Source organism: Callionymus lyra, chromosome 10, assembly GCF_982586985.1.
Source record: "Callionymus lyra chromosome 10, fCalLyr1.hap1.1, whole genome shotgun sequence".
In the NCBI taxonomy this organism is placed as follows: Eukaryota; Metazoa; Chordata; class Actinopteri; order Syngnathiformes; family Callionymidae; genus Callionymus; species Callionymus lyra.
In genome coordinates, this window is record NC_141827.1 from 22,862,993 (window position 1) to 22,889,534 (window position 26,542).

The 26,542-nt window shown below is 42.2% G+C and overlaps 1 protein-coding gene across 1 annotated transcript in view; it reads right to left on the bottom strand.

Annotated features, from left to right (window-relative positions):
- LOC148070986 (uncharacterized) overlaps window positions 1-26,542 on the bottom strand; it is a 110,149-nt gene that overhangs the window by 45,867 nt on the left and 37,740 nt on the right. The window contains exons 11-20 of the mRNA XM_087801453.1: window positions 24,760-24,915; window positions 24,609-24,707; window positions 18,754-18,909; window positions 18,603-18,701; window positions 12,595-12,750; window positions 12,444-12,542; window positions 6,407-6,562; window positions 6,256-6,354; window positions 293-448; window positions 142-240 (exon numbers count right to left, since the gene is read on the bottom strand). Of these exons, the coding sequence (XP_087657579.1) occupies window positions 142-240; window positions 293-448; window positions 6,256-6,354; window positions 6,407-6,562; window positions 12,444-12,542; window positions 12,595-12,750; window positions 18,603-18,701; window positions 18,754-18,909; window positions 24,609-24,707; window positions 24,760-24,915 (1,275 nt within the window). The remainder of the gene's footprint in view (window positions 1-141; window positions 241-292; window positions 449-6,255; window positions 6,355-6,406; window positions 6,563-12,443; window positions 12,543-12,594; window positions 12,751-18,602; window positions 18,702-18,753; window positions 18,910-24,608; window positions 24,708-24,759; window positions 24,916-26,542) is intronic.

Consider the following 26,542-nt stretch of genomic DNA (forward strand, 5'->3'; position numbering starts at 1 on the left):
GTCTCACAGGGGTAGAGGATTTCAAAATCTTACACATGTATAGAAGTCCCTCTTCATTGTGAAAGTGACACAATGTAAAAGACATTGGACCCAACGTCTCTGAACGATGACTCAGCTCTATGACAACATTGTGTGACTCACGTCCAGCATCTGTTTGGTCTTCTTTGCAGCGTCGTCGTTCTTCGCCCCGACGCGGAGGTCATCCTGGTAATCTTTGCAGTTCATGCCCGTGTGTATGGCCTGTAAACAACACCATTAGCTTCGCACAGAAACTTGGGAAGACAACAGTTACCCTGCAGAGGATGCAGTTGACGGATTGACACAGAGGGCAGTGGAACTCGTTGACTTCGTCCTCGTAGTTGCACCGTCCGCGACAGTTGGGCGTCTTGCAGTGGAAGCTTTGAAGTGAGCTGAGTTTGTCGTACACCAGTTGAATTTTCCGGGCGCTCTGGTGCGAGGAGTTCAAAATTTTATACATGTATAGAAGTCTAAAGTCTCACAGGTGTAGAAGAGTCCAACATCTTACACATGTATAGAAGTATTAAGTCTCACAGGTGTAGAGGAGTCCAACATCTCACACATGTACAATAGTCCAAAATCTCATACCTGTGTAGAAGTCCAAAATCTCACACATGTACAATAGTCCAAAATCTCACACCTGTGTAGAAGTCCAAAATCTCACACATGTACAATAGTCCAAAATCTCACACCTGTATAGAAGTCCAAAATCTCACACATGTACAATAGTCCAAAATCTCACACCTGTGTAGAAGTCCAAAATCTCACACATCAATAGTCCAAAATCTCATACCTGTGTAGAAGTCCAAAATCTCACACATGTACAATAGTCCAAGATCTCACACATGTACAATAGTCCAAAATCTCACACCTGTGTAGATTTCCAAAATCTCACACCTTCCGCTTCCGGTGAGCCTTTGATCGGCTGCTTGAAACGTAAGCTCCTGCAATAATTGCCAAAAACAGTCGTTTTAACGACTACTTGTCCGGATTTTATGCTCATATCACTTAAGATATGTCTCAAGCATCTCGGATCTATGATCGTGTTGCTCTTCTCAACATCAGAGAGTCGATGGAGGACTTCACTCGCGTCAGTTACCAACGTCCGGTGAACGTGTTTCCGGCTCCGCTTCTCATCGACTCGGACTCTGTGGAATATCGTTTGATCTCTCGAGTACCGGGCGATTTCCACAAGGGATCGAGTCAGGCTGGAGTACAGGTCAGGATGAGACGTGCAGTTGCGATCGCTCGGAACAACTCTGACGTCATCGAACGTCATCGATGTTTGATCGACATTCCTCTCACTGTGTGTGACGACACATCAGCGCTGCCGTCTGTCCAGACCTCAACGAAAGGTGGTAAGATTTTTTCATTTCCTCTCTTTAAGTCGACTTTTACAACCGAGTTGAACTTCAGTGACAGCTGGTACCCACGTGACCGCTGTTCGCTTCAAAAGATCCCGCTCTGCGCGCCTGTCAGTGACGCGGCGTCGTCAGTGACGTCATCGGTGCTGAATGTGGGACTTCTTAATGTTCGCTCCATTACTAATAAATCCTTTATTCTTAATGATCTTTTCACAAGAGTTAATTTGGATTTATTATGTCTTTCTGAGACTTGGCAGAGAGAGGAAGAGTTTATTCATCTGAACGAACTCTGTCCAGTAGGGTGCGCTGTCCTGGGGAAGCCTCGCCTCTCTGGTCGTGGAGGAGGTCTTGCTACTGTTTTTAGGGAGAGTTGTTCTTGCAAAGTGATTCAGACACAGGAATTCACTTCTTTTGAGTCTCAGATGATCTTGGTTGGTTCTACAAGACCTTTCTATTGTGTGTCAATCTACCGTCCGCCTGGTCCTGCGGCGGTGTTCTTGAATGACTTTAGTGACTTCTTATCTTCCATTATTCAGATGGAATCTGTTCTTATTCTTGGAGACTTTAATCTTCATGTTGATGACGTCACATCTTGTTCTGCTAAAGAACTTTTAACTTTAACTGAAGCCTTTAATTTTGAGCAACATGTTTCTGAACCCACTCATCAAAAAGGCCACATTTTAGACTTAGTTTTTACTCTTGGCCTGAACATTTCTAATGTATCTGTACATGATCTCCATCTGAGTGATCATTCTCTTGTCTTGTTCAACCTGGACTTCATCCCTGAACCTAAGCCTTTGAAAGTTAGGTCTCAGAGGCGTGTCATCTCAGCCGATACTGCAGACAGTTTTTCTGCTATGTTTGACCGTCTTTCCTTTGATGACTGTCCAGATGTGGACAGTTTGATTCACTGTTACACTGATCATTGTGTTGAAATACTGGATCAAGTGGCACCTGTTAAATCGAACTTGAAAATTCAGAAAAAACGGTGCCCTTGGACAAATGAAGATCTCCTGAGTCTGAAGAGACTTTGTCGAAAGACTGAGCGTCTCTGGAAGTCTACTAAACTTGAGGTGCACAGACTTCACCTCAGGGATTTGTTGACTTCTTACAATGAGATGGTAGAAACTGCTAGATCTGATTACATCAGAAAACTGGTAGCAGCAAATAGGAAAAACCCCAAAGTTTTGTTTGACACGATTAATTCTCTCGTGTCTCCTGCTCCTCAAATCACGCCGGTCTTCTGTGAAGCTGACAGCAATGCATTGTTGAGATTTTTCATTGACAAAATTAAATTGATCAAAGAGAAAATCTCTCCCCCTTTGTTGGGAACCCCTACTGTCTCTGAGCCCATCTCCTCCTCTTGGTCATCCTTCACTGCTGTATCTTTGGGTGATATTTCAGCACTAGTGAACAAGATGAAACCCTCCTCTTGCTCAGATGACGTCCTTCCTTGTAGGCTTTTTATCAAAGTATTTGATGTAATTGGCCCCTGGGTTACCAATATGGTAAACCTCTCCCTTTCCACAGGGGTTTTTCCCAATGCATTTAAACATGCCATTGTGGAGCCTCTGCTCAAAAAACCAGGCTTAGACCCAACTGACTTCAGTAATTTCAGGCCTATTTCTAAGCTCCCTTTCTTGTCCAAGATCTTGGAGAAGGTGGTGTCTGAGCAGCTGTCTTTGTTCCTGGATCAGAGCGACATCCATGAGAAGTTTCAGTCTGGCTTCCGTAAACATCACTCTACGGAGACAGCTTTATTGAAAGTGTCCAGTGACATCATGATGTCGGCTGACTCTGGTAAATTCACTGTTCTGGTTCTCTTGGATCTGTCGTCAGCCTTTGACACAGTTGATCACCAGATCCTGCTGAGAAGACTAAGGGATGAAGTGGGACTGTCTGGGTCTGTGTTAGAATGGTTCTCATCTTACCTTTCTGGGCGCAGTTTTAGTGTATCTGCCAATCAAATGAGGTCTGAATCGGCAGATCTGTTGTGTGGAGTCCCTCAAGGTTCTGTTCTGGGTCCTTTATTGTTTTTGCTGTACTTGATTCCCCTTGGTAAAATCATTCAGAGATTTCCAGATGTTTCTTATCACATTTTTGCTGATGACATCCAGCTCTACTGCTCTTTTGACCCAACTGAGCCCCAAAGGCTGAACAGCTTAGTCAATTGTTTGCTAGAAATCAAACAATGGCTGAGTGAAAACACTTTACAGCTTAATGTGGACAAAACTGAAACTCTGGTGATTGCTCCTGATGATAAGATTCCAGGGTTGAGTCAGTACTTGGGTGACTTAGGTCAGTCTGTCAAACTGAGCCTGAGAAACCTGGGTGTTGTATTTGATAAAGACATGTCTCTTGTTCAACACTGCAGAAAACTGACCAGAAACTGTTTCCTTCAACTGAGAAAAATCTCTAAACTTAGGAAAATGTTGTCACAACATGATCTGGAGCTTGTAATCCATGCGTTTGTTTCTTCTCGTCTGGACTATTGTAACAGTTTGTTTTCATGTCTTAACAAGAAGGAGCTGTCTCGTCTGCAGTTGATTCAGAACTCTGCAGCGAGAATTCTGACCCGCTCTAGTAGAAGAACTCACATTTCTCCGATCCTTAAAACTCTTCACTGGCTTCCAGTTTCTTTCAGGATCAACTTTAAAATTCTGGTTCTTACTTTCAGATCTATTCATGGTCAGGCTCCTCCTTACATCACTGATCTGATCCAGCCTTACACCCCAGCTCGGTCTCTGAGGTCTGTGGATCAGAATCTACTTATGGTTCCACGCACACGGCTCAGGACCAGAGGAGAGAAATCTTTTCAGGCTGTTGCTCCTAAGCTTTGGAACGATCTACCTCTCTCTTTGCGCTTGATGGAGTCTACTGACTCCTTTAAGAAACATCTTAAGACGTTTCTATTTGTTCAGGCTTTTCCTTGAATTTCTCGAACTCCTGTGTTGTTCTCGGTGTTGTCTTGATCTTTGAAGTATGTACTGTTTTGAGTATTGTTTTGATTGTTAAAGCGCTTTGTGACCCTGGTCTCGAAAAGCGCTATATAAATAAATATTACTTACTTACTTACTTACCTGTATAGAAGTCCAAAATCTCACACATGTACAATAGTCCAAAATCTCACACCTGTATAGAAGTCCAAAATCTCACACCTGTGTAGAAGTCCAAAATCTCTCAGCTGTGTAGAAGTCCAAAATCTCACACATGTACAATAGTCCAAAATCTCACACCTGTGTAGAAGTCCAAAATCTCACACAACAATAGTCCAAAATCTCATACCTGTGTAGAAGTCCAAAATCTCACACATGTACAATAGTCCAAAATCTCACACCTGTATAGAAGTCCAAAATCTCACACATGTACAATAGTCCAAAATCTCACACCTGTATAGAAGTCCAAAATCTCACACATGTACAATAGTCCAAAATCTCACACCTGTATAGAAGTCCAAAATCTCACACATGTACAATAGTCCAAAATCTCACACCTGTGTAGAAGTCCAAAATCTCACAAATGTACAATAGTCCAAAATCTCACACCTGTATAGAAGTCCAAAATCTCACACATGTACAATAGTCCAAAATCTCACACCTGTGTAGAAATCCAAAGTCTCACAGGTGAAAAGGAGTTAAAAATCTCACACCTGTATATAAGTCAGAAGTCTCACACATGTACAATAGTCCAAAATCTCACACCTGTATAGAAGTCTAAAATCTCACACATGTACAATAGTCCAAAATCTCACACATGTATAGAAGTCCAAAATCTCACACCTGTATAGAAGTCTAAAGTCTCACAGGTGAAAAGGAGTTCAAAATCTCACACCTGTATAGAAGTCTAAAGTCTCACAGGTGAAAAGGAGTTAAAAATCTCACACCTGTATAGAAGTCTAAAGTCTCACAGGTGTAGAGGAGTCCAAAATCTCACACCTGTATAGAAGTCTAAAGTCTCACAGGTGAAAAGGAGTTCAAAATCTCACACCTGTATGGAAGTCTAAAGTCTCACAGGTATAGAGGAGTCCAAAATCTCACACCTGTATAGAAGTCTAAAGTCTCACAGGTGAAAAGGAGTTCAAAATCTCACACATGTATGGAAGTCTAAAGTCTCACAGGTGTAGAAGAGTACAAAATCGTATACCTGTATAGAAGTCCAAAATCTCACAGGTGAAAAGGAGTTAAAAATCTCACACCTGTATAGAAGTCTAAAGTCTTACAGGTGTAGAAGAGTTCAAAATCGTACACATGTATAGAAGTCTAAAGTCTCACAGGTGAAAAGGTGTTAAAAATCTCACACCTGTATAGAAGTCTAAAGTCTCACAGGTGTAGAAGAGTCCAACATCTCACACCTGTATAGAAGTCTAAAGTCTCACAGGTGTAGAAGAGTTCAAAATCTTACACATGTATAGAAGTCTAAAGTCTCACAGGTGAAAAGGAGTTCAAAATCTCACACCTGTATAGAAGTCTAAAGTCTCACAGGTGTAGAAGAGTCCAACATCTCACACCTGTATAGAAGTCTAAAGTCTCACAGGTGTAGAAGAGTCCAACATCTCACACCTGTATAGAAGTCTAAAGTCTCACAGGTGTAGAAGAGTTCAACATCTCACACCTGTATAGAAGTCTAAAGTCTCACAGGTGTAGAAGAGTTCAACATCTCACACCTGTATAGAAGTCTAAAGTCTCACAGGTGTAGAGGAGTTAAAAATCTCACACCTGTTTAGAAGTCTAAAGTCTCACAGGGGTAGAGGATTTCAAAATCTTACACATGTATAGAAGTCCCTCTTCATTGTGAAAGTGACACAATGTAAAAGACATTGGACCCAACGTCTCTGAACGATGACTCAGCTCTATGACAACATTGTGTGACTCACGTCCAGCATCTGTTTGGTCTTCTTTGCAGCGTCGTCGTTCTTCGCCCCGACGCGGAGGTCATCCTGGTAATCTTTGCAGTTCATGCCCGTGTGTATGGCCTGTAAACAACACCATTAGCTTCGCACAGAAACTTGGGAAGACAACAGTTACCCTGCAGAGGATGCAGTTGACGGATTGACACAGAGGGCAGTGGAACTCGTTGACTTCGTCCTCGTAGTTGCACCGTCCGCGACAGTTGGGCGTCTTGCAGTGGAAGCTTTGAAGTGAGCTGAGTTTGTCGTACACCAGTTGAATTTTCCGGGCGCTCTGGTGCGAGGAGTTAAAAATTTTATACATGTATAGAAGTCTAAAGTCTCACAGGTGTAGAAGAGTCCAACATCTTACACATGTATAGAAGTATTAAGTCTCACAGGTGTAGAGGAGTCCAACATCTCACACATGTACAATAGTCCAAAATCTCATACCTGTGTAGAAGTCCAAAATCTCACACATGTACAATAGTCCAAAATCTCACACCTGTGTAGAAGTCCAAAATCTCACACATGTACAATAGTCCAAAATCTCACACCTGTATAGAAGTCCAAAATCTCACACATGTACAATAGTCCAAAATCTCACACCTGTGTAGAAGTCCAAAATCTCACACATCAATAGTCCAAAATCTCATACCTGTGTAGAAGTCCAAAATCTCACACATGTACAATAGTCCAAGATCTCACACATGTACAATAGTCCAAAATCTCACACCTGTGTAGATTTCCAAAATCTCACACATGTACAATAGTCCAAAATCTCACACCTTCCGCTTCCGGTGAGCCTTTGATCGGCTGCTTGAAACGTAAGCTCCTGCAATAATTGCCAAAAACAGTCGTTTTAACGACTACTTGTCCGGATTTTATGCTCATATCACTTAAGATATGTCTCAAGCATCTCGGATCTATGATCGTGTTGCTCTTCTCAACATCAGAGAGTCGATGGAGGACTTCACTCGCGTCAGTTACCAACGTCCGGTGAACGTGTTTCCGGCTCCGCTTCTCATCGACTCGGACTCTGTGGAATATCGTTTGATCTCTCGAGTACCGGGCGATTTCCACAAGGGATCGAGTCAGGCTGGAGTACAGGTCAGGATGAGACGTGCAGTTGCGATCGCTCGGAACAACTCTGACGTCATCGAACGTCATCGATGTTTGATCGACATTCCTCTCACTGTGTGTGACGACACATCAGCGCTGCCGTCTGTCCAGACCTCAACGAAAGGTGGTAAGATTTTTTCATTTCCTCTCTTTAAGTCGACTTTTACAACCGAGTTGAACTTCAGTGACAGCTGGTACCCACGTGACCGCTGTTCGCTTCAAAAGATCCCGCTCTGCGCGCCTGTCAGTGACGCGGCGTCGTCAGTGACGTCATCGGTGCTGAATGTGGGACTTCTTAATGTTCGCTCCATTACTAATAAATCCTTTATTCTTAATGATCTTTTCACAAGAGTTAATTTGGATTTATTATGTCTTTCTGAGACTTGGCAGAGAGAGGAAGAGTTTATTCATCTGAACGAACTCTGTCCAGTAGGGAGCGCTGTCCTGGGGAAGCCTCGCCTCTCTGGTCGTGGAGGAGGTCTTGCTACTGTTTTTAGGGAGAGTTGTTCTTGCAAAGTGATTCAGACACAGGAATTCACTTCTTTTGAGTCTCAGATGATCTTGGTTGGTTCTACAAGACCTTTCTATTGTGTGTCAATCTACCGTCCGCCTGGTCCTGCGGCGGTGTTCTTGAATGACTTTAGTGACTTCTTATCTTCCATTATTCAGATGGAATCTGTTCTTATTCTTGGAGACTTTAATCTTCATGTTGATGACGTCACATCTTGTTCTGCTAAAGAACTTTTAACTTTAACTGAAGCCTTTAATTTTGAGCAACATGTTTCTGAACCCACTCATCAAAAAGGCCACATTTTAGACTTAGTTTTTACTCTTGGCCTGAACATTTCTAATGTATCTATACATGATCTCCATCTGAGTGATCATTCTCTTGTCTTGTTCAACATGGACTTCATCCCTGAACCTAAGCCTTTGAAAGTTAGGTCTCAGAGGCGTGTCATCTCAGCCGATACTGCAGACAGTTTTTCTGCTATGTTTGACCGTCTTTCCTTTGATGACTGTCCAGATGTGGACAGTTTGATTCACTGTTACACTGATCATTGTGTTGAAATACTGGATCAAGTGGCACCTGTTAAATCGAACTTGAAAATTCAGAAAAAACGGTGCCCTTGGACAAATGAAGATCTCCTGAGTCTGAAGAGACTTTGTCGAAAGACTGAGCGTCTCTGGAAGTCTACTAAACTTGAGGTGCACAGACTTCACCTCAGGGATTTGTTGACTTCTTACAATGAGATGGTAGAAACTGCTAGATCTGATTACATCAGAAAACTGGTAGCAGCAAATAGGAAAAACCCCAAAGTTTTGTTTGACACGATTAATTCTCTCGTGTCTCCTGCTCCTCAAATCACGCCGGTCTTCTGTGAAGCTGACAGCAATGCATTGTTGAGATTTTTCATTGACAAAATTAAATTGATCAAAGAGAAAATCTCTCCCCCTTTGTTGGGAACCCCTACTGTCTCTGAGCCCATCTCCTCCTCTTGGTCATCCTTCACTGCTGTATCTTTGGGTGATATTTCAGCACTAGTGAACAAGATGAAACCCTCCTCTTGCTCAGATGACGTCCTTCCTTGTAGGCTTTTTATCAAAGTATTTGATGTAATTGGCCCCTGGGTTACCAATATGGTAAACCTCTCCCTTTCCACAGGGGTTTTTCCCAATGCATTTAAACATGCCATTGTGGAGCCTCTGCTCAAAAAACCAGGCTTAGACCCAACTGACCTCAGTAATTTCAGGCCTATTTCTAAGCTCCCTTTCTTGTCCAAGATCTTGGAGAAGGTGGTGTCTGAGCAGCTGTCTTTGTTCCTGGATCAGAGCGACATCCATGAGAAGTTTCAGTCTGGCTTCCGTAAACATCACTCTACGGAGACAGCTTTATTGAAAGTGTCCAGTGACATCATGATGTCGGCTGACTCTGGTAAATTCACTGTTCTGGTTCTCTTGGATCTGTCGTCAGCCTTTGACACAGTTGATCACCAGATCCTGCTGAGAAGACTAAGGGATGAAGTGGGACTGTCTGGGTCTGTGTTAGAATGGTTCTCATCTTACCTTTCTGGGCGCAGTTTTAGTGTATCTGCCAATCAAATGAGGTCTGAATCGGCAGATCTGTTGTGTGGAGTCCCTCAAGGTTCTGTTCTGGGTCCTTTATTGTTTTTGCTGTACTTGATTCCCCTTGGTAAAATCATTCAGAGATTTCCAGATGTTTCTTATCACATTTTTGCTGATGACATCCAGCTCTACTGCTCTTTTGACCCAACTGAGCCCCAAAGGCTGAACAGCTTAGTCAATTGTTTGCTAGAAATCAAACAATGGCTGAGTGAAAACACTTTACAGCTTAATGTGGACAAAACTGAAACTCTGGTGATTGCTCCTGATGATAAGATTCCAGGGTTGAGTCAGTACTTGGGTGACTTAGGTCAGTCTGTCAAACTGAGCCTGAGAAACCTGGGTGTTGTATTTGATAAAGACATGTCTCTTGTTCAACACTGCAGAAAACTGACCAGAAACTGTTTCCTTCAACTGAGAAAAATCTCTAAACTTAGGAAAATGTTGTCACAACATGATCTGGAGCTTGTAATCCATGCGTTTGTTTCTTCTCGTCTGGACTATTGTAACAGTTTGTTTTCATGTCTTAACAAGAAGGAGCTGTCTCGTCTGCAGTTGATTCAGAACTCTGCAGCGAGAATTCTGACCCGCTCTAGTAGAAGAACTCACATTTCTCCAATCCTTAAAACTCTTCACTGGCTTCCAGTTTCTTTCAGGATCAACTTTAAAATTCTGGTTCTTACTTTCAGATCTATTCATGGTCAGGCTCCTCCTTACATCACTGATCTGATCCAGCCTTACACCCCAGCTCGGTCTCTGAGGTCTGTGGATCAGAATCTACTTATGGTTCCACGCACACGGCTCAGGACCAGAGGAGAGAAATCTTTTCAGGCTGTTGCTCCTAAGCTTTGGAACGATCTACCTCTCTCTTTGCGCTTGATGGAGTCTACTGACTCCTTTAAGAAACATCTTAAGACGTTTCTATTTGTTCAGGCTTTTCCTTGAATTTCTCGAACTCCTGTGTTGTTCTCGGTGTTGTCTTGATCTTTGAAGTATGTACTGTTTTGAGTATTGTTTTGATTGTTAAAGCGCTTTGTGACCCTGGTCTCGAAAAGCGCTATATAAATAAATATTACTTACTTACTTACCTGTATAGAAGTCCAAAATCTCACACATGTACAATAGTCCAAAATCTCACACCTGTATAGAAGTCCAAAATCTCACACCTGTGTAGAAGTCCAAAATCTCTCAGCTGTGTAGAAGTCCAAAATCTCACACATGTACAATAGTCCAAAATCTCACACCTGTGTAGAAGTCCAAAATCTCACACATCAATAGTCCAAAATCTCATACCTGTGTAGAAGTCCAAAATCTCACACATGTACAATAGTCCAAAATCTCACACCTGTATAGAAGTCCAAAATCTCACACATGTACAATAGTCCAAAATCTCACACCTGTATAGAAGTCCAAAATCTCACACATGTACAATAGTCCAAAATCTCACACCTGTATAGAAGTCCAAAATCTCACACATGTACAATAGTCCAAAATCTCACACCTGTGTAGAAGTCCAAAATCTCACAAATGTACAATAGTCCAAAATCTCACACCTGTATAGAAGTCCAAAATCTCACACATGTACAATAGTCCAAAATCTCACACCTGTGTAGAAATCCAAAGTCTCACAGGTGAAAAGGAGTTAAAAATCTCACACCTGTATATAAGTCAGAAGTCTCACACATGTACAATAGTCCAAAATCTCACACCTGTATAGAAGTCTAAAATCTCACACATGTACAATAGTCCAAAATCTCACACATGTATAGAAGTCCAAAATCTCACACCTGTATAGAAGTCTAAAGTCTCACAGGTGAAAAGGAGTTCAAAATCTCACACCTGTATAGAAGTCTAAAGTCTCACAGGTGAAAAGGAGTTAAAAATCTCACACCTGTATAGAAGTCTAAAGTCTCACAGGTGTAGAGGAGTCCAAAATCTCACACCTGTATAGAAGTCTAAAGTCTCACAGGTGAAAAGGAGTTCAAAATCTCACACCTGTATGGAAGTCTAAAGTCTCACAGGTATAGAGGAGTCCAAAATCTCACACCTGTATAGAAGTCTAAAGTCTCACAGGTGAAAAGGAGTTCAAAATCTCACACATGTATGGAAGTCTAAAGTCTCACAGGTGTAGAAGAGTCCAAAATCTTATACCTGTATAGAAGTCCAAAATCTCACAGGTGAAAAGGAGTTAAAAATCTCACACCTGTATAGAAGTCTAAAGTCTTACAGGTGTAGAAGAGTTCAAAATCTCACACCTGTATAGAAGTCTAAAGTCTTACAGGTGTAGAAGAGTTCAAAATCGTACACATGTATAGAAGTCTAAAGTCTCACAGGTGAAAAGGTGTTAAAAATCTCACACCTGTATAGAAGTCTAAAGTCTCACAGGTGTAGAAGAGTCCAACATCTCACACCTGTATAGAAGTCTAAAGTCTCACAGGTGTAGAAGAGTTCAAAATCTTACACATGTATAGAAGTCTAAAGTCTCACAGGTGAAAAGGAGTTCAAAATCTCACACCTGTATAGAAGTCTAAAGTCTCACAGGTGTAGAAGAGTCCAACATCTCACACCTGTATAGAAGTCTAAAGTCTCACAGGTGTAGAAGAGTCCAACATCTCACACCTGTATAGAAGTCTAAAGTCTCACAGGTGTAGAAGAGTTCAACATCTCACACCTGTATAGAAGTCTAAAGTCTCACAGGTGTAGAAGAGTTCAACATCTCACACCTGTATAGAAGTCTAAAGTCTCACAGGTGTAGAGGAGTTAAAAATCTCACACCTGTTTAGAAGTCTAAAGTCTCACAGGGGTAGAGGATTTCAAAATCTTACACATGTATAGAAGTCCCTCTTCATTGTGAAAGTGACACAATGTAAAAGACATTGGACCCAACGTCTCTGAACGATGACTCAGCTCTATGACAACATTGTGTGACTCACGTCCAGCATCTGTTTGGTCTTCTTTGCAGCGTCGTCGTTCTTCGCCCCGACGCGGAGGTCATCCTGGTAATCTTTGCAGTTCATGCCCGTGTGTATGGCCTGTAAACAACACCATTAGCTTCGCACAGAAACTTGGGAAGACAACAGTTACCCTGCAGAGGATGCAGTTGACGGATTGACACAGAGGGCAGTGGAACTCGTTGACTTCGTCCTCGTAGTTGCACCGTCCGCGACAGTTGGGCGTCTTGCAGTGGAAGCTTTGAAGTGAGCTGAGTTTGTCGTACACCAGTTGAATTTTCCGGGCGCTCTGGTGCGAGGAGTTCAAAATTTTATACATGTATAGAAGTCTAAAGTCTCACAGGTGTAGAAGAGTCCAACATCTTACACATGTATAGAAGTATTAAGTCTCACAGGTGTAGAGGAGTCCAACATCTCACACATGTACAATAGTCCAAAATCTCATACCTGTGTAGAAGTCCAAAATCTCACACATGTACAATAGTCCAAAATCTCACACCTGTGTAGAAGTCCAAAATCTCACACATGTACAATAGTCCAAAATCTCACACCTGTATAGAAGTCCAAAATCTCACACATGTACAATAGTCCAAAATCTCACACCTGTGTAGAAGTCCAAAATCTCACACATCAATAGTCCAAAATCTCATACCTGTGTAGAAGTCCAAAATCTCACACATGTACAATAGTCCAAGATCTCACACATGTACAATAGTCCAAAATCTCACACCTGTGTAGATTTCCAAAATCTCACACATGTACAATAGTCCAAAATCTCACACCTTCCGCTTCCGGTGAGCCTTTGATCGGCTGCTTGAAACGTAAGCTCCTGCAATAATTGCCAAAAACAGTCGTTTTAACGACTACTTGTCCGGATTTTATGCTCATATCACTTAAGATATGTCTCAAGCATCTCGGATCTATGATCGTGTTGCTCTTCTCAACATCAGAGAGTCGATGGAGGACTTCACTCGCGTCAGTTACCAACGTCCGGTGAACGTGTTTCCGGCTCCGCTTCTCATCGACTCGGACTCTGTGGAATATCGTTTGATCTCTCGAGTACCGGGCGATTTCCACAAGGGATCGAGTCAGGCTGGAGTACAGGTCAGGATGAGACGTGCAGTTGCGATCGCTCGGAACAACTCTGACGTCATCGAACGTCATCGATGTTTGATCGACATTCCTCTCACTGTGTGTGACGACACATCAGCGCTGCCGTCTGTCCAGACCTCAACGAAAGGTGGTAAGATTTTTTCATTTCCTCTCTTTAAGTCGACTTTTACAACCGAGTTGAACTTCAGTGACAGCTGGTACCCACGTGACCGCTGTTCGCTTCAAAAGATCCCGCTCTGCGCGCCTGTCAGTGACGCGGCGTCGTCAGTGACGTCATCGGTGCTGAATGTGGGACTTCTTAATGTTCGCTCCATTACTAATAAATCCTTTATTCTTAATGATCTTTTCACAAGAGTTAATTTGGATTTATTATGTCTTTCTGAGACTTGGCAGAGAGAGGAAGAGTTTATTCATCTGAACGAACTCTGTCCAGTAGGGAGCGCTGTCCTGGGGAAGCCTCGCCTCTCTGGTCGTGGAGGAGGTCTTGCTACTGTTTTTAGGGAGAGTTGTTCTTGCAAAGTGATTCAGACACAGGAATTCACTTCTTTTGAGTCTCAGATGATCTTGGTTGGTTCTACAAGACCTTTCTATTGTGTGTCAATCTACCGTCCGCCTGGTCCTGCGGCGGTGTTCTTGAATGACTTTAGTGACTTCTTATCTTCCATTATTCAGATGGAATCTGTTCTTATTCTTGGAGACTTTAATCTTCATGTTGATGAAGATTAAAATGTTGATGACGCAGACATCTTGTTCTGCTAAAGAACTTTTAACTTTAACTGAAGCCTTTAATTTTGAGCAACATGTTTCTGAACCCACTCATCAAAAAGGCCACATTTTAGACTTAGTTTTTACTCTTGGCCTGAACATTTCTAATGTATCTGTACATGATCTCCATCTGAGTGATCATTCTCTTGTCTTGTTCAACCTGGACTTCATCCCTGAACCTAAGCCTTTGAAAGTTAGGTCTCAGAGGCGTGTCATCTCAGCCGATACTGCAGACAGTTTTTCTGCTATGTTTGACCGTCTTTCCTTTGATGACTGTCCAGATGTGGACAGTTTGATTCACTGTTACACTGATCATTGTGTTGAAATACTGGATCAAGTGGCACCTGTTAAATCGAACTTGAAAATTCAGAAAAAACGGTGCCCTTGGACAAATGAAGATCTCCTGAGTCTGAAGAGACTTTGTCGAAAGACTGAGCGTCTCTGGAAGTCTACTAAACTTGAGGTGCACAGACTTCACCTCAGGGATTTGTTGACTTCTTACAATGAGATGGTAGAAACTGCTAGATCTGATTACATCAGAAAACTGGTAGCAGCAAATAGGAAAAACCCCAAAGTTTTGTTTGACACGATTAATTCTCTCGTGTCTCCTGCTCCTCAAATCACGCCGGTCTTCTGTGAAGCTGACAGCAATGCATTGTTGAGATTTTTCATTGACAAAATTAAATTGATCAAAGAGAAAATCTCTCCCCCTTTGTTGGGAACCCCTACTGTCTCTGAGCCCATCTCCTCCTCTTGGTCATCCTTCACTGCTGTATCTTTGGGTGATATTTCAGCACTAGTGAACAAGATGAAACCCTCCTCTTGCTCAGATGACGTCCTTCCTTGTAGGCTTTTTATCAAAGTATTTGATGTAATTGGCCCCTGGGTTACCAATATGGTAAACCTCTCCCTTTCCACAGGGGTTTTTCCCAATGCATTTAAACATGCCATTGTGGAGCCTCTGCTCAAAAAACCAGGCTTAGACCCAACTGACCTCAGTAATTTCAGGCCTATTTCTAAGCTCCCTTTCTTGTCCAAGATCTTGGAGAAGGTGGTGTCTGAGCAGCTGTCTTTGTTCCTGGATCAGAGCGACATCCATGAGAAGTTTCAGTCTGGCTTCCGTAAACATCACTCTACGGAGACAGCTTTATTGAAAGTGTCCAGTGACATCATGATGTCGGCTGACTCTGGTAAATTCACTGTTCTGGTTCTCTTGGATCTGTCGTCAGCCTTTGACACAGTTGATCACCAGATCCTGCTGAGAAGACTAAGGGATGAAGTGGGACTGTCTGGGTCTGTGTTAGAATGGTTCTCATCTTACCTTTCTGGGCGCAGTTTTAGTGTATCTGCCAATCAAATGAGGTCTGAATCGGCAGATCTGTTGTGTGGAGTCCCTCAAGGTTCTGTTCTGGGTCCTTTATTGTTTTTGCTGTACTTGATTCCCCTTGGTAAAATCATTCAGAGATTTCCAGATGTTTCTTATCACATTTTTGCTGATGACATCCAGCTCTACTGCTCTTTTGACCCAACTGAGCCCCAAAGGCTGAACAGCTTAGTCAATTGTTTGCTAGAAATCAAACAATGGCTGAGTGAAAACACTTTACAGCTTAATGTGGACAAAACTGAAACTCTGGTGATTGCTCCTGATGATAAGATTCCAGGGTTGAGTCAGTACTTGGGTGACTTAGGTCAGTCTGTCAAACTGAGCCTGAGAAACCTGGGTGTTGTATTTGATAAAGACATGTCTCTTGTTCAACACTGCAGAAAACTGACCAGAAACTGTTTCCTTCAACTGAGAAAAATCTCTAAACTTAGGAAAATGTTGTCACAACATGATCTGGAGCTTGTAATCCATGCGTTTGTTTCTTCTCGTCTGGACTATTGTAACAGTTTGTTTTCATGTCTTAACAAGAAGGAGCTGTCTCGTCTGCAGTTGATTCAGAACTCTGCAGCGAGAATTCTGACCCGCTCTAGTAGAAGAACTCACATTTCTCCGATCCTTAAAACTCTTCACTGGCTTCCAGTTTCTTTCAGGATCAACTTTAAAATTCTGGTTCTTACTTTCAGATCTATTCATGGTCAGGCTCCTCCTTACATCACTGATCTGATCCAGCCTTACACCCCAGCTCGGTCTCTGAGGTCTGTGGATCAGAATCTACTTATGGTTCCACGCACACGGCTCAGGACCAGAGGAGAGAAATCTTTTCAGGCTGTTGCTCCTAAGCTTTGGAACGATCTACCTCTCTCTTTGCGCTTGATGGAGTCTACTGACTCCTTTAAGAAACATCTTAAGACGTTTCTATTTGTTCAGGCTTTTCCTTGAATTTCTCGAACTCCTGTGTTGTTCTCGGTGTTGTCTTGATCTTTGAAGTATGTACTGTTTTGAGTATTGTTTTGATTGTTAAAGCGCTTTGTGACCCTGGTCTCGAAAAGCGCTATATAAATAAATATTACTTACTTACTTACTTACCTGTATAGAAGTCCAAAATCTCACACATGTACAATAGTCCAAAATCTCACACCTGTATAGAAGTCCAAAATCTCACACCTGTGTAGAAGTCCAAAATCTCTCAGCTGTGTAGAAGTCCAAAATCTCACACATGTACAATAGTCCAAAATCTCACACCTGTGTAGAAGTCCAAAATCTCACACATCAATAGTCCAAAATCTCATACCTGTGTAGAAGTCCAAAATCTCACACATGTACAATAGTCCAAAATCTCACACCTGTATAGAAGTCCAAAATCTCACACATGTACAATAGTCCAAAATCTCACACCTGTATAGAAGTCCAAAATCTCACACATGTACAATAGACCAAAATCTCACACCTGTATAGAAGTCCAAAATCTCACACATGTACAATAGTCCAAAATCTCACACCTGTGTAGAAGTCCAAAATCTCACAAATGTACAATAGTCCAAAATCTCACACCTGTATAGAAGTCCAAAATCTCACACATGTACAATAGTCCAAAATCTCACACCTGTGTAGAAATCCAAAGTCTCACAGGTGAAAAGGAGTTAAAAATCTCACACCTGTATATAAGTCAGAAGTCTCACACATGTACAATAGTCCAAAATCTCACACCTGTATAGAAGTCTAAAATCTCACACATGTACAATAGTCCAAAATCTCACACATGTATAGAAGTCCAAAATCTCACACCTGTATAGAAGTCTAAAGTCTCACAGGTGAAAAGGAGTTCAAAATCTCACACCTGTATAGAAGTCTAAAGTCTCACAGGTGAAAAGGAGTTAAAAATCTCACACCTGTATAGAAGTCTAAAGTCTCACAGGTGTAGAGGAGTCCAAAATCTCACACCTGTATAGAAGTCTAAAGTCTCACAGGTGAAAAGGAGTTCAAAATCTCACACCTGTATGGAAGTCTAAAGTCTCACAGGTATAGAGGAGTCCAAAATCTCACACCTGTATAGAAGTCTAAAGTCTCACAGGTGAAAAGGAGTTCAAAATCTCACACATGTATGGAAGTCTAAAGTCTCACAGGTGTAGAAGAGTCCAAAATCTTATACCTGTATAGAAGTCCAAAATCTCACAGGTGAAAAGGAGTTAAAAATCTCACACCTGTATAGAAGTCTAAAGTCTTACAGGTGTAGAAGAGTTCACAATCGTACACATGTATAGAAGTCTAAAGTCTCACAGGTGAAAAGGTGTTAAAAATCTCACACCTGTATAGAAGTCTAAAGTCTCACAGGTGTAGAAGAGTCCAACATCTCACACCTGTATAGAAGTCTAAAGTCTCACAGGTGTAGAAGAGTTCAAAATCTTACACATGTATAGAAGTCTAAAGTCTCACAGGTGAAAAGGAGTTCAACATCTCACACCTGTATAGAAGTCTAAAGTCTCACAGGTGTAGAAGAGTCCAACATCTCACACCTGTATAGAAGTCTAAAGTCTCACAGGTGTAGAAGAGTCCAACATCTCACACCTGTATAGAAGTCTAAAGTCTCACAGGTGTAGAAGAGTTCAACATCTCACACCTGTATAGAAGTCTAAAGTCTCACAGGTGTAGAAGAGTTCAACATCTCACACCTGTATAGAAGTCTAAAGTCTCACAGGTGTAGAGGAGTTAAAAATCTCACACCTGTTTAGAAGTCTAAAGTCTCACAGGGGTAGAGGATTTCAAAATCTTACACATGTATAGAAGTCCCTCTTCATTGTGAAAGTGACACAATGTAAAAGACATTGGACCCAACGTCTCTGAACGATGACTCAGCTCTATGACAACATTGTGTGACTCACGTCCAGCATCTGTTTGGTCTTCTTTGCAGAGTCGTCGTTCTTCGCCCCGACGCGGAGGTCATCCTGGTAATCTTTGCAGTTCATGCCCGTGTGTATGGCCTGTAAACAACACCATTAGCTTCGCACAGAAACTTGGGAAGACAACAGTTACCCTGCAGAGGATGCAGTTGACGGATTGACACAGAGGGCAGTGGAACTCGTTGACTTCGTCCTCGTAGTTGCACCGTCCGCGACAGTTGGGCGTCTTGCAGTGGAAGCTTTGAAGTGAGCTGAGTTTGTCGTACACCAGTTGAATTTTCCGGGCGCTCTGGTGCGAGGAGTTCAAAATTTTATACATGTATAGAAGTCTAAAGTCTCACAGGTGTAGAAGAGTCCAACATCTTACACATGTATAGAAGTATTAAGTCTCACAGGTGTAGAGGAGTCCAACATCTCACACATGTGTAGAAGTCCAAAATCTCACACATCAATAGTCCAAAATCTCATACCTGTGTAGAAGTCCAAAATCTCACACATGTACAATAGTCCAAGATCTCACACATGTACAATAGTCCAAAATCTCACACCTGTGTAGATTTCCAAAATCTCACACATGTACAATAGTCCAAAATCTCACACCTTCCGCTTCCGGTGAGCCTTTGATCGGCTGCTTGAAACGTAAGCTCCTGCAATAATTGCCAAAAACAGTCGTTTTAACGACTACTTGTCCGGATTTTATGCTCATATCACTTAAGATATGTCTCAAGCATCTCGGATCTATGATCGTGTTGCTCTTCTCAACATCAGAGAGTCGATGGAGGACTTCACTCGCGTCAGTTACCAACGTCCGGTGAACGTGTTTCCGGCTCCGCTTCTCATCGACTCGGACTCTGTGGAATATCGTTTGATCTCTCGAGTACCGGGCGATTTCCACAAGGGATCGAGTCAGGCTGGAGTACAGGTCAGGATGAGACGTGCAGTTGCGATCGCTCGGAACAACTCTGACGTCATCGAACGTCATCGATGTTTGATCGACATTCCTCTCACTGTGTGTGACGACACATCAGCGCTGCCGTCTGTCCAGACCTCAACGAAAGGTGGTAAGATTTTTTCATTTCCTCTCTTTAAGTCGACTTTTACAACCGAGTTGAACTTCAGTGACAGCTGGTACCCACGTGACCGCTGTTCGCTTCAAAAGATCCCGCTCTGCGCGCCTGTCAGTGACGCGGCGTCGTCAGTGACGTCATCGGTGCTGAATGTGGGACTTCTTAATGTTCGCTCCATTACTAATAAATCCTTTATTCTTAATGATCTTTTCACAAGAGTTAATTTGGATTTATTATGTCTTTCTGAGACTTGGCAGAGAGAGGAAGAGTTTATTCATCTGAACGAACTCTGTCCAGTAGGGAGCGCTGTCCTGGGGAAGCCTCGCCTCTCTGGTCGTGGAGGAGGTCTTGCTACTGTTTTTAGGGAGAGTTGTTCTTGCAAAGTGATTCAGACACAGGAATTCACTTCTTTTGAGTCTCAGATGATCTTGGTTGGTTCTACAAGACCTTTCTATTGTGTGTCAATCTACCGTCCGCCTGGTCCTGCGGCGGTGTTCTTGAATGACTTTAGTGACTTCTTATCTTCCATTATTCAGATGGAATCTGTTCTTATTCTTGGAGACTTTAATCTTCATGTTGATGACGTCACATCTTGTTCTGCTAAAGAACTTTTAACTTTAACTGAAGCCTTTAATTTTGAGCAACATGTTTCTGAACCCACTCATCAAAAAGGCCACATTTTAGACTTAGTTTTTACTCTTGGCCTGAACATTTCTAATGTATCTGTACATGATCTCCATCTGAGTGATCATTCTCTTGTCTTGTTCAACCTGGACTTCATCCCTGAACCTAAGCCTTTGAAAGTTAGGTCTCAGAGGCGTGTCATCTCAGCCGATACTGCAGACAGTTTTTCTGCTATGTTTGACCGTCTTTCCTTTGATGACTGTCCAGATGTGGACAGTTTGATTCACTGTTACACTGATCATTGTGTTGAAATACTGGATCAAGTGGCACCTGTTAAATCGAACTTGAAAATTCAGAAAAAACGGTGCCCTTGGACAAATGAAGATCTCTTGAGTCTGAAGAGACTTTGTCGAAAGACTGAGCGTCTCTGGAAGTCTACTAAACTTGAGGTGCACAGACTTCACCTCAGGGATTTGTTGACTTCTTACAATGAGATGGTAGAAACTGCTAGATCTGATTACATCAGAAAACTGGTAGCAGCAAATAGGAAAAACCCCAAAGTTTTGTTTGACACGATTAATTCTCTCGTGTCTCCTGCTCCTCAAATCACGCCGGTCTTCTGTGAAGCTGACAGCAATGCATTGTTGAGATTTTTCATTGACAAAATTAAATTGATCAAAGAGAAAATCTCTCCCCCTTTGTTGGGAACCCCTACTGTCTCTGAGCCCATCTCCTCCTCTTGGTCATCCTTCACTGCTGTATCTTTGGGTGATATTTCAGCACTAGTGAACAAGATGAAACCCTCCTCTTGCTCAGATGACGTCCTTCCTTGTAGGCTTTTTATCAAAGTATTTGATGTAATTGGCCCCTGGGTTACCAATATGGTAAACCTCTCCCTTTCCACAGGGGTTTTTCCCAATGCATTTAAACATGCCATTGTGGAGCCTCTGCTCAAAAAACCAGGCTTAGACCCAACTGACCTCAGTAATTTCAGGCCTATTTCTAAGCTCCCTTTCTTGTCCAAGATCTTGGAGAAGGTGGTGTCTGAGCAGCTGTCTTTGTTCCTGGATCAGAGCGACATCCATGAGAAGTTTCAGTCTGGCTTCCGTAAACATCACTCTACGGAGACAGCTTTATTGAAAGTGTCCAGTGACATCATGATGTCGGCTGACTCTGGTAAATTCACTGTTCTGGTTCTCTTGGATCTGTCGTCAGCCTTTGACACAGTTGATCACCAGATCCTGCTGAGAAGACTAAGGGATGAAGTGGGACTGTCTGGGTCTGTGTTAGAATGGTTCTCATCTTACCTTTCTGGGCGCAGTTTTAGTGTATCTGCCAATCAAATGAGGTCTGAATCGGCAGATCTGTTGTGTGGAGTCCCTCAAGGTTCTGTTCTGGGTCCTTTATTGTTTTTGCTGTACTTGATTCCCCTTGGTAAAATCATTCAGAGATTTCCAGATGTTTCTTATCACATTTTTGCTGATGACATCCAGCTCTACTGCTCTTTTGACCCAACTGAGCCCCAAAGGCTGAACAGCTTAGTCAATTGTTTGCTAGAAATCAAACAATGGCTGAGTGAAAACACTTTACAGCTTAATGTGGACAAAACTGAAACTCTGGTGATTGCTCCTGATGATAAGATTCCAGGGTTGAGTCAGTACTTGGGTGACTTAGGTCAGTCTGTCAAACTGAGCCTGAGAAACCTGGGTGTTGTATTTGATAAAGACATGTCTCTTGTTCAACACTGCAGAAAACTGACCAGAAACTGTTTCCTTCAACTGAGAAAAATCTCTAAACTTAGGAAAATGTTGTCACAACATGATCTGGAGCTTGTAATCCATGCGTTTGTTTCTTCTCGTCTGGACTATTGTAACAGTTTGTTTTCATGTCTTAACAAGAAGGAGCTGTCTCGTCTGCAGTTGATTCAGAACTCTGCAGCGAGAATTCTGACCCGCTCTAGTAGAAGAACTCACATTTCTCCGATCCTTAAAACTCTTCACTGGCTTCCAGTTTCTTTCAGGATCAACTTTAAAATTCTGGTTCTTACTTTCAGATCTATTCATGGTCAGGCTCCTCCTTACATCACTGATCTGATCCAGCCTTACACCCCAGCTCGGTCTCTGAGGTCTGTGGATCAGAATCTACTTATGGTTCCACGCACACGGCTCAGGACCAGAGGAGAGAAATCTTTTCAGGCTGTTGCTCCTAAGCTTTGGAACGATCTACCTCTCTCTTTGCGCTTGATGGAGTCTACTGACTCCTTTAAGAAACATCTTAAGACGTTTCTATTTGTTCAGGCTTTTCCTTGAATTTCTCGAACTCCTGTGTTGTTCTCGGTGTTGTCTTGATCTTTGAAGTATGTACTGTTTTGAGTATTGTTTTGATTGTTAAAGCGCTTTGTGACCCTGGTCTCGAAAAGCGCTATATAAATAAATATTACTTACTTACTTACCTGTATAGAAGTCCAAAATCTCACACATGTACAATAGTCCAAAATCTCACACCTGTATAGAAGTCCAAAATCTCACACCTGTGTAGAAGTCCAAAATCTCTCAGCTGTGTAGAAGTCCAAAATCTCACACATGTACAATAGTCCAAAATCTCACACCTGTGTAGAAGTCCAAAATCTCACACATCAATAGTCCAAAATCTCATACCTGTGTAGAAGTCCAAAATCTCACACATGTACAATAGTCCAAAATCTCACACCTGTATAGAAGTCCAAAATCTCACACATGTACAATAGTCCAAAATCTCACACCTGTATAGAAGTCCAAAATCTCACACATGTACAATAGTCCAAAATCTCACACCTGTATAGAAGTCCAAAATCTCACACATGTACAATAGTCCAAAATCTCACACCTGTGTAGAAGTCCAAAATCTCACAAATGTACAATAGTCCAAAATCTCACACCTGTATAGAAGTCCAAAATCTCACACATGTACAATAGTCCAAAATCTCACACCTGTGTAGAAATCCAAAGTCTCACAGGTGAAAAGGAGTTAAAAATCTCACACCTGTATATAAGTCAGAAGTCTCACACATGTACAATAGTCCAAAATCTCACACCTGTATAGAAGTCTAAAATCTCACACATGTACAATAGTCCAAAATCTCACACATGTATAGAAGTCCAAAATCTCACACCTGTATAGAAGTCTAAAGTCTCACAGGTGAAAAGGAGTTCAAAATCTCACACCTGTATAGAAGTCTAAAGTCTCACAGGTGAAAAGGAGTTAAAAATCTCACACCTGTATAGAAGTCTAAAGTCTCACAGGTGTAGAGGAGTCCAAAATCTCACACCTGTATAGAAGTCTAAAGTCTCACAGGTGAAAAGGAGTTCAAAATCTCACACCTGTATGGAAGTCTAAAGTCTCACAGGTATAGAGGAGTCCAAAATCTCACACCTGTATAGAAGTCTAAAGTCTCACAGGTGAAAAGGAGTTCAAAATCTCACACATGTATGGAAGTCTAAAGTCTCACAGGTGTAGAAGAGTCCAAAATCTTATACCTGTATAGAAGTCCAAAATCTCACAGGTGAAAAGGAGTTAAAAATCTCACACCTGTATAGAAGTCTAAAGTCTTACAGGTGTAGAAGAGTTCAAAATCTCACACCTGTATAGAAGTCTAAAGTCTTACAGGTGTAGAAGAGTTCAAAATCGTACACATGTATAGAAGTCTAAAGTCTCACAGGTGAAAAGGTGTTAAAAATCTCACACCTGTATAGAAGTCTAAAGTCTCACAGGTGTAGAAGAGTCCAACATCTCACACCTGTATAGAAGTCTAAAGTCTCACAGGTGTAGAAGAGTTCAAAATCTTACACATGTATAGAAGTCTAAAGTCTCACAGGTGAAAAGGAGTTCAAAATCTCACACCTGTATAGAAGTCTAAAGTCTCACAGGTGTAGAAGAGTCCAACATCTCACACCTGTATAGAAGTCTAAAGTCTCACAGGTGTAGAAGAGTCCAACATCTCACACCTGTATAGAAGTCTAAAGTCTCACAGGTGTAGAAGAGTTCAACATCTCACACCTGTATAGAAGTCTAAAGTCTCACAGGTGTAGAAGAGTTCAACATCTCACACCTGTATAGAAGTCTAAAGTCTCACAGGTGTAGAGGAGTTAAAAATCTCACACCTGTTTAGAAGTCTAAAGTCTCACAGGGGTAGAGGATTTCAAAATCTTACACATGTATAGAAGTCCCTCTTCATTGTGAAAGTGACACAATGTAAAAGACATTGGACCCAACGTCTCTGAACGATGACTCAGCTCTATGACAACATTGTGTGACTCACGTCCAGCATCTGTTTGGTCTTCTTTGCAGCGTCGTCGTTCTTCGCCCCGACGCGGAGGTCATCCTGGTAATCTTTGCAGTTCATGCCCGTGTGTATGGCCTGTAAACAACACCATTAGCTTCGCACAGAAACTTGGGAAGACAACAGTTACCCTGCAGAGGATGCAGTTGACGGATTGACACAGAGGGCAGTGGAACTCGTTGACTTCGTCCTCGTAGTTGCACCGTCCGCGACAGTTGGGCGTCTTGCAGTGGAAGCTTTGAAGTGAGCTGAGTTTGTCGTACACCAGTTGAATTTTCCGGGCGCTCTGGTGCGAGGAGTTCAAAATTTTATACATGTATAGAAGTCTAAAGTCTCACAGGTGTAGAAGAGTCCAACATCTTACACATGTATAGAAGTATTAAGTCTCACAGGTGTAGAGGAGTCCAACATCTCACACATGTACAATAGTCCAAAATCTCATACCTGTGTAGAAGTCCAAAATCTCACACATGTACAATAGTCCAAAATCTCACACCTGTGTAGAAGTCCAAAATCTCACACATGTACAATAGTCCAAAATCTCACACCTGTATAGAAGTCCAAAATCTCACACATGTACAATAGTCCAAAATCTCACACCTGTGTAGAAGTCCAAAATCTCACACATCAATAGTCCAAAATCTCATACCTGTGTAGAAGTCCAAAATCTCACACATGTACAATAGTCCAAGATCTCACACATGTACAATAGTCCAAAATCTCACACCTGTGTAGATTTCCAAAATCTCACACATGTACAATAGTCCAAAATCTCACACCTTCCGCTTCCGGTGAGCCTTTGATCGGCTGCTTGAAACGTAAGCTCCTGCAATAATTGCCAAAAACAGTCGTTTTAACGACTACTTGTCCGGATTTTATGCTCATATCACTTAAGATATGTCTCAAGCATCTCGGATCTATGATCGTGTTGCTCTTCTCAACATCAGAGAGTCGATGGAGGACTTCACTCGCGTCAGTTACCAACGTCCGGTGAACGTGTTTCCGGCTCCGCTTCTCATCGACTCGGACTCTGTGGAATATCGTTTGATCTCTCGAGTACCGGGCGATTTCCACAAGGGATCGAGTCAGGCTGGAGTACAGGTCAGGATGAGACGTGCAGTTGCGATCGCTCGGAACAACTCTGACGTCATCGAACGTCATCGATGTTTGATCGACATTCCTCTCACTGTGTGTGACGACACATCAGCGCTGCCGTCTGTCCAGACCTCAACGAAAGGTGGTAAGATTTTTTCATTTCCTCTCTTTAAGTCGACTTTTACAACCGAGTTGAACTTCAGTGACAGCTGGTACCCACGTGACCGCTGTTCGCTTCAAAAGATCCCGCTCTGCGCGCCTGTCAGTGACGCGGCGTCGTCAGTGACGTCATCGGTGCTGAATGTGGGACTTCTTAATGTTCGCTCCATTACTAATAAATCCTTTATTCTTAATGATCTTTTCACAAGAGTTAATTTGGATTTATTATGTCTTTCTGAGACTTGGCAGAGAGAGGAAGAGTTTATTCATCTGAACGAACTCTGTCCAGTAGGGAGCGCTGTCCTGGGGAAGCCTCGCCTCTCTGGTCGTGGAGGAGGTCTTGCTACTGTTTTTAGGGAGAGTTGTTCTTGCAAAGTGATTCAGACACAGGAATTCACTTCTTTTGAGTCTCAGATGATCTTGGTTGGTTCTACAAGACCTTTCTATTGTGTGTCAATCTACCGTCCGCCTGGTCCTGCGGCGGTGTTCTTGAATGACTTTAGTGACTTCTTATCTTCCATTATTCAGATGGAATCTGTTCTTATTCTTGGAGACTTTAATCTTCATGTTGATGACGTCACATCTTGTTCTGCTAAAGAACTTTTAACTTTAACTGAAGCCTTTAATTTTGAGCAACATGTTTCTGAACCCACTCATCA